Below are 8,900 nucleotides of genomic sequence, written 5' to 3'. Positions count from 1 at the left end.
GTCGGATCCCATTTTGTCTATCTGTGCCAGTGTAACGCGGGCCTCTGCAAGCTACTGAAGCTTCTCGTCCACAGAAGATATTGATTGCTCTCTGATAGATGTATACAGAGCGTCAGAGTTTGTAGAGGAGGTGTTAGACTCTCTGCATATGAATGTTGTTGAAATGCTGCCTACTTTCCAACAGCTTCGGTGGATTGATATAAGTTGGAGCTCTAAGCTAGTGGCTTGGAATAGAAAACAGAGCTTTGGCGCCTTCATACACATATCCAATACATGTGAACTGGTTTTTAGAAAGTTCTTCCTTAGAAATGCATACAATATGAAAGTCATCACAGGTAAAAGTAAGATTAATAAAAGCTACACGAGTACATCAACATTTCACTTAGGCGGCTTACATCTCTACCTACACATAACCACATAGCACAGATGCCATAAAAAATCTGCAACCTCCCGTTATTATAATAAATCTGGTCGTCACATACGAGGGAGGCACAGGGCTCCAAAGAAAACATCTTCACTGTATCCGATAACGCATGTGTGTGCGGTGCGTCGGTTAAGTGAGTGTGTTTTTGCTATTTGCCGCACGTATTTTTTGTACCGCACATAGCATTCATTAGAATTGAATAAATTTTGGTCGTGTGTGTCTGGGCCGATTATTATGAAATTTGGTATATATAAATATTTTTCCACGGTGAAGGTTAGTATAATATGCTTATTGATTCCACTCGCCACCAGGTGGCGCTGCCGAAAGCCAAAACGAGGACCCGGGTAACCCTAGGATGTGTTTTTACAATGTGGATATCAAATCAAAGCTACTGATGAGTGCTTTAATACAGAGTATTTTTAGATCTCTGAGTTACCAGGGTCTCGAGATATACCCGTAAAGGTGGACTAAGGTACCCTTGGATGTGTTTGTACAATATGGGTATCAGATGGAAGCTGTTGATGAAAGCTTTTAAGTGAAGTAATTTTTGGGAATAGAACAGTTCTCTTCTCCTTCTCCGCTTTTCCGCACACGTAATTGTATGGGATGAGTGCACGATGGCACATAAAAAGTCACTGGAAGCGCTTGATAGGACATTACGAGATTTACGTAGTAAAAATGAAATGTTTGGTCGTGCCTTAGTACTGCTGGCAGGTGATTTTAGACAAACACTGCCTGTTATTCCTCGAGCAACTGTAGCAGATGAATTGGCTGCATGTTTGAAATCATCATATTTGTGGAGACAAACACTCAAACTAACTACAAATGTACGTGTTCTAATGCAAAATGATCCATCAGCTGCTGAGTTTTCACAGCAATTATTGGATATTGGAAATGGCAAAGTTCCTGTCGATAATTTAACTGGTTTAATAACTTTACAACCAAACTTTTGTCAAATAAGTCAAACCAAAGAACAGTTAATTCAAAGTATTTTCCCAAATTTGCCTCAAAATTACAAAAATCATGATTGGCTTAGTGAACGAGCCATCATGGCTGGCAAAAATAAAGATGTGAATGAAGTGAATGCGGCTAGTTTGGCTAACATACCAAGTCCAGAACAAACATATCTATCCGTTGACACTGTTACAAATCAAGATGATATTGTAAATTATCCCACTGAATTTTTGAATTCCCTTGATTTACCTGGATTACCGCCACACATGCTAAACTTGAAAATAGGAGCACCGATTATTATGTTGAGAAACATAAATCAACCACGACTATGTAATGGCACTCGATTAACAGTTAAGAGATTGATGAATAACGTCATTGAAGCAACAATTTTGAATGGAAAATACTCTGGTGAAGACGTTTGAATTCAAACGGCATATCCGATGGTATCATTGGTATTCGCGGTATTAATTTCCTGTTCGCTTTGCATTCGCGATTACTATTAATAAGTCACAAGGCCAAACTTTATCTATTTGTGGTATTGATTTAGAATACCCATGTTTTTCTCATGGCCAATTTTATGTTTCATGCTCAAGAGTTGGTAAGCCATCGGTATTGTTCACTTATTCAACAACGCATGGAAAAACGAAGAATATTGTATACCAAAGAGCATTACAATAAAAAAAGTAGTAAAGTAAATCACATCAAATGTTTTTTAATTGCTACTATATTACTATTCAAAACTTCTTTCATTACTATTCATGCGCGAGAATTTTTATAAAAAACACACAGTATTTTTCGGCTTAATTTAATTAATTAATCTAGGTTTTTTTAAAGACGACCAGCGGAACGGGCGGGTTTTCGCTAGTTCTTCATAAAGTTGTTGAACATATTTTACATATACCTTAGACGAAAAGATCTCGTGATTTCCTATGCCGTTTCATTTGAAGAAAGGGCCAACTTTGACCCTCTTAGAGTAAGCTTGATCCATTCTTGAGTCATTTGGTCAAAGTATAGTGTATTTGAACACAGCTGGGAACGTAAATTTCCTTATATTGTTAGCTCCATGGATTAGATATAGAAAAGAGTTGAGCCTTTCGTGCCATTTTTTCTTCTTTCTTCCTTTTCTTCTTTTTCTTCACTAATTGGAATCATACAGCCACAGCTGTACTCGTCACAGCAATTAAACATAGGTGCCCGACTTCGAGGTTATTTAGAGAGAAGTGGTACAACATGATAAATTATGAGTAGAGTGGATGAGTTAGGAAGACAAGGTTTTATCAAAGTAACTTAGAGAAGGTGTGAAAACTGTTGTCCGCTTTGTAATAGCATGAAACCGTCACCATAATTTTGAAAGAATTCTGCTGCAGTAACAGTCCTGAGACGGATATAAATTCAGGTAGTTGCGCTAACTAAAAATCGACTGCGGAAATGGAATAAGTTAGTCCTTTCCGTAGAATGTGTTGGCGCTAAGGAAAGTTGGTTAAGTATCTCCTTGTGCAAAACTGTTGACAGAAGGCGAATATGCAATTTAAAGGAATTGAATAGAACTTAAATCTTCTTGAGAACTATTTCGTTGGTACTCACACCCCATTAAATTATGAGGAAACTCACGAAATTACTGTGAATTTCAATGGCAAAGATAATTTACGAAGATATCCCAGATGAAGTTAAGACCACTGGCAAGTGTTTTCCCAAAGAAGAGTATCGAAAATTATTTACAGGGTCCGGCACTCGAAGTATAACCAATTAAAAATACCTTAAATTTATTTTGGAAAATTACTTTTATTCAATTCATAGTAAAAATTTTGTCAAAATAATACAACATTAAGAACCAACTGCTAGATATGACGACCTTTAGCCATGACTATGGTCTTGAGATGGTTCAGAAATGAATCACAATCTTGCCCGAATGTGACTTGCAGGTATTTTGACCCACTCGCGAACAATGTCATTTTCATCGCCTCGAGACTGGTGAATCTTTTAGTCGGATCTCGCGTCTGGTGAACTTGAGAGCCATTGTGTGGACGTTATGAAGTGAAGGAGAGTGGTTTTTTAATTATTCTTGGTTCACTCGAGCCTTCATCCATGGTCTGCCACCGAAATGTTTGTTTGGCCATGGCTTCAAAGCAACCTCCAGAATATTTTCCCGATAATATTTCGCATTTACCTTGATGCCTGGTTCGATGAAAAACGATTGGAGAGCCCATCAAGCAATTGCGGTAACAGTGGCCCAAACTATTACCTGTGGCGGGCGTTGCCTCCTGGTGGCCAATCGATGGCTCAAATTCTATTAACGGTTGGTCAAAACACCCTATCGTTTTGGGAGTTTACGAATTGCGCAATTTGAAACAAATTTCTCATCAGAAAACACAATGTTCAGAAATTGACCGCTGCCGGGCTTCAGTTGCGCGAGCGGTCTGAAGTTGGTTTCAATTCGAGTGTCGGACCCTGTACATAGGCTGACACGAATTTCGAACCAAGAATTAAATCACACTTTGTTTGTAGATTCTACATCTGTATAAAATTGGCACGGGCATACGGTTTTTGGGTGTTGCCGAGCTCGTCTTTAAATTTGTTGCGTATTTCAAATCGAAGATCCTTCCTTTTATACCGGCTCTGAATGGCAAATTACTTTCTCCTGAAGAGCCTTTTTATGGCAGAAATAAACACGGAGGCTTACCATTGCCTGCCGAGGGGTAACTGCAATATAGAACAAAACATCTTTTCTATCATTTTGGAGTTTCGTACCCGCAATGAGTATGGAATACGGATCCTACCGCATTGTAGTCACGCAATACCACGGCTTTAAAATGTAAAGCACTCGATTTTCGATTAGAATTCCGATACCTTTTTTTAAATGTCCTCAGAGGATCTTAAAGTACAACTCTGCATCCTCTAAGCTCATTTTGATACGTTAAACAATTTTCTATTATTTCAAAAACCCGCGAAATTGGCATCATCTGATTCATAGCCCACAAGGCCAACCAACATGGAATCCATTTCTATGTTGCCTCAGGTTCATACATAAGTAAAATTAATTTTATTTTAAACACAACTTAAGTTTCATGGAGTCTAAATTTCATTAAATTTTTCATTACGTGTAAATGGATCTGTATGTCAGGCTCCGAGGCCTAGAAATCTGTGTAGAAGTCTTTGCTAAGCAGCTCACTTTGTTATTTTCTGAAATAAAAGAAAAAGAAACAACCCAGAAGACGCTCGCAACTAGCAAATTCCGGAACCTCACCTATCATGGGGCTCCTCTTAACTTGAAGAAATTTTAGTTATTATTATTTTTTATAAAAAAAAGTATTTTGGCACAGTATTTAAATACATTAATAAGTTAATCGCACTAAACTTTTATATAAAACTTAAATAGTTAATGTTAAACGCCAGCTTAAGTAAATATAATTTGTAACTTTCGACTTTTTTGCACCTTTTCCTCGAACGACACCCCAACACTTAACTACTAATCTGCCTTCTTTGCGTCTGCATTTAATGGTATGCCCTGATCATTGATCTCCACAGAGGGCACCAGCGGCGGCTTGAAGCCATATTCCATTTGCAAATTTCTACCGAATTGTGGACTACGCTTCAAACTGTGTCCATTACGCCAGCGTTGGAATTCGTCATACGGCTCGTTATGCGATGGAAATGGAACCGAATACGCATCCGTCAGTTGATCGGAGTCAGACGTGTCGGCCACTGAAAGATCATGCGGTAAAGTATTGTAAATATAGCGCGAACCTTTCGTCCATTCTGGTCCGGTGGGCGGTGGTGGCGGAGGCTTCAAGTCGAAACGTATATCGCCGATCTTGAAGGAGTGTTGCTTCGGCGTTGTGACACTTCCTGCCACTGACTTTTGTGATTTGGTAGATTTGAAAGGCTTAGTCGTACCAGTTGATGGTGTCTTAAGACGCGCTTGGGTATGTGTGTATACTGTGGTAGCGGTTGTTGTTGTTGGCGCCGTACCTCGCTGTGCCTGCACTTGTGGCAACAGTTTCTTCAGCATGCGTGTATAGTAGTTCTGCAACACTTTCGGTGGTATTTGCTGACCCACTGGACTGCGACCACTGAAATCAATAGCACCCGTTGGTTCAGGCCAACCGAGTGCATTGGGATGCGAGTAGAATGGGGGATCGAAAATGTCTGCATTTTCATTGTAGTCGGGCAACGATTGTTGTGCATAAGGCACTGGTACTGCGACGGGTACACGTATGGGTATAGGCACAGGGCGGTCAACCACCTTCTCAACTACCTTTTCCACTTCGACGGGTATTTCTTTTTCCACAATTTTTTCTACAACTTTCTCCACGGGGTAAGGCACACGTTTCTCGACGATCTTTTCCACTGGGTAGGGACGCTCGATGTAGCGGTCAACGTGCACAGGCACTGGCACTGGTTCCGGTACTGGGTAGGGCACGGGTATGTGCGTCTCGACTATTTCTTGCACGGGATAGGGACGATCGATGAATTGCTGTACGTGCACCGGGTAGGGTATATGCACTGGACGCTCAACGATCTTCTCAACTTGATGTTCCACCACCTTCTCTACAATTTCTTTCTCTGCAACAGGCTGGTGGTGATGTTCTCCATGCGCTTGTTGTGGCGGCTGTTGAATCGGTTGATGTTCATGTTGCGGAGCATGTTGCTCTACGGGCTGTTGGGCGTAATGTTGTGTATACTGTACATATTGCTGTGGATGTGCCTGCTCTTGGCCGACTTGTGCTTGGGCATGTGGTTGCGGTACTACCTGATCATGCAACGGTAATGCTTGCTCAATGTGGGTGTAGGAGGATGCTTCCTCTTGCTCTTCAGGCTCATCGATGTGTTGCACGTTGATGGGATTAGCAGAGAGCGACGCGTACTCCCTGGGCACAAAGTAATAATCATTTGGATGAACCCCTTCTTCCAGCAAAGACAGCTGCTGTGCATATTGCAAGGGATAGTGCGTGTAAGGGACCTCAACGTAAGGTGACTCAGGTGCGGTCGCTGGCTTGGGTGCTTGCCCTGGTGACTTGTGTTGTGGCGATGGTGGTGGTGTTTGCGCCGATGAGGGCGGTGCAGGCGGTTGCGCTTTTGCGGTTTGCTGTTGGTAAATGGCATATTGTTGTTGTGGATAAAATGTCTCGTGCTCTTCCACCAACTTGCCATCCTTCTCTGTGATCAACTTGTTGTGGATATTCACCGACTTTTGTACTTCAACAAAGGTGTAGCCGCCTTGTGGTCGTTTCACTATGGCTGCTGGCGTTGGTGGCGCCGATGGTGCATGTTGGCTCGCCGCGCCTGCCGCTTCGGAGACGTACTCATAAGGGGATTTTTGCGCAAAGGCGGGGCGGGTGCTGTGTGCCCGTGACGCTTGTGAAGACGGCGTGTTTAAGGTTACAAAGACCACACTGTGGGGTGTGGGCGTGGCTGGCTCGCTGTATGTGATTGCTGACTCCAAGGGATGTTGGTAAGTTTGATGGTCCAACGAAGCGGATGCCGGTTCTGAGTCGCTTACGATTTTTGTATGAAGCTTGGAAACAGGTTTAAGCGGTGATGGTTGGTTGGTGTGTTGTTGCTGCTGAGATTGTGTGCTCTGCTGTAGTTGCAATGGTTGTTGTTGTTGTTTTTCGTGTTGTGCTTGTTGGTGTTGCAATGCTTGATGTTCTTGTTGCTGTTGGTTTTCATGTTGTGCTTGCTGTTGCTGCTTTCTAAATTGTTCTTCTCGCTGTTTTTGTTGTTCTTGCTGCTGCTTGCGTGCCTTCTCTTCTTCTTCCTTTTGATGTTGCTGTTGCTGCATTACGTATTGGTTTTGTTGTTGGCCCTGTTGCGTCTGCTTGTACTCATGGGGCGGCGGATGCTGCTGGAAAATTGCATAATGTTGTTGTAGGGGTGGTTGTTGGTGGTGAGAAACATATTGTTGCTGGCTTTTCAGCTCTTTGTGAAATTGTTGCAGTTGTTGCTGCTGCTGTTGCTGTTGTTGAGGTTTCTGTGAGGATGGTTGGAAAAGCTGTTGCCCTCTTCTATCTTCCTCTTGCCGTTGTTGCTGTTGTTGGTGGTACTGCTGTTGCTGCTGCTGCTGCATCTTCTCCTGCCGCTGTAGTTGCTGCTGTTGTTGTACCAGCATTTCATGTTGTTGACGTTGCTGCTCTTGCTGTTGTTGTTGTAGCAGCAATTGTTGCTGTTGTTGCAGTAATTGCTGTTGTTGCTGTAAATATTGTTGCTCTTTGAAATAACGTAGTTGGGCCGCATCTTTGTCGTATTGCTGCTCAGCTGGAGCCGCACTTTGAACTTTTCCAGACCCTCTGCCGCTCTCTAAACCCTGCTTAGTTGCCAGCTCTCCACTTTTTCCTGCCTGCACATAGTAATTCGGCTGCAACGCATTCGCTTCATAGTGGAACACCCCCTTCGGCGTCAACGTACTCGCCCCCGTGGACAAAACCGGATTAAAATTTCGCAAAAATTTCCGTGATGGTGCCTCCTGTACCAGGTTCAATTGACGGAAACTTTGTTCTGCATGCTCTTGAAAAGTATCGAGTTGTTGGTTCGACAGTGCTGCCTTCGGCGCTTCCGCCTTATCACCGCTAGGTTCTTCTTCCGGTTGTTGTTCTTCGGGCACGAAAATTGGCCGCTGGTTTAACTCCGACCCTGGTCGCAATTGTTGCTTTTGCACACTAAACTTGTCGCTATATGGCTTATCACCAACTGGCAACAGCTGATAAACACGCTGCCCAATATTCTGAGACTCTGCAATGAGATTATCCTCTGCGCTAATACCCTCCATATCGGCGCTATCGTCGTCGTTCAATATAATTATGGGCGCTTGCTTGCCTGCCGGGCTCGCGGCCGTTACAGTTGAGTTGCCCTCACTGGGATTCATCAACAAGCTGGGTAGCACCGGCGAATCTGCTGCCGCTCGATTGATCCGCAACAGCTCATCTTTGGTAATCAGATTACTACCATCACTGAATTCCCCGCTACCCGTGCTAGTGCTACGCGGCAGCAGCTCAAGCTTCTCCACCACAATCTCTGTATGCCCTGGACGTAGTTCGCGCCGATACTCCTTGGAAATGCTTGTCTCGTAGCTGAAAAATGCTTTCCCGCGCGATTCTCGTGGTTTCTCGGTAGTCGTTGTGGTAGTTGTGCTACTGGGTGCTGGTGTTATTTTCGTCTCAGGCGATGGGACACTAGTTGGTTTAGGCCTCTCTTCTACATCTGGTATAGGAATATCAGCTGCTGGAGTTGGTTGTTCCGACGCATAGCTGAATCGAAATATATCAGTGAAACCATTTGGGAAGAGGTTCGAAAGCACTTCGTTCACAGTCTCCATGCGGGTGGATCGCGCAGGTGTCGCAGTTCCACGTATGCTCCCATCTTCTTCGCTCACATCGAAGTGTATGTAGCCGGTGGACTTAGCTGCTTGGCGTAGACTTTCATCGCCGGCGTCCACGCTTTGGAAAAAAATAAGAAGTATGTTTTAGACTCCATGTACAAAAATATTACGAGCGTTAGTATAAGTTGAAGTATATCTTACATTCGT

The 8,900-nt window shown here is 43.2% G+C and overlaps 1 protein-coding gene across 1 annotated transcript; it reads right to left on the bottom strand.

Annotated features, from left to right (window-relative positions):
* Positions 1 to 4,844: 4,844 nt before the first annotated feature.
* On the bottom strand, positions 4,845 to 8,690 carry LOC128867237 (probable serine/threonine-protein kinase kinX). The gene has a single exon (XM_054108339.1). It carries the CDS (start codon positions 8,688 to 8,690, stop codon positions 4,845 to 4,847), a length of 3,846 nt encoding a protein of 1,281 aa, XP_053964314.1.
* Positions 8,691 to 8,900: the final 210 nt, after the last annotated feature.

Source organism: Anastrepha ludens, chromosome 6, assembly GCF_028408465.1.
Source record: "Anastrepha ludens isolate Willacy chromosome 6, idAnaLude1.1, whole genome shotgun sequence".
NCBI lineage: Eukaryota > Metazoa > Arthropoda > Insecta > Diptera > Tephritidae > Anastrepha > Anastrepha ludens.
This window is presented reverse-complemented; position numbering and strand designations above follow the sequence as displayed.

What these genes read in the sequence shown, in the direction of transcription:
- LOC128867237 (XM_054108339.1), bottom strand. Translation starts at nt 8,690, where the DNA reads ATGGAGACTGTGAACGAAGTGCTTTCGAACCTCTTCCCAAATGGTTTC.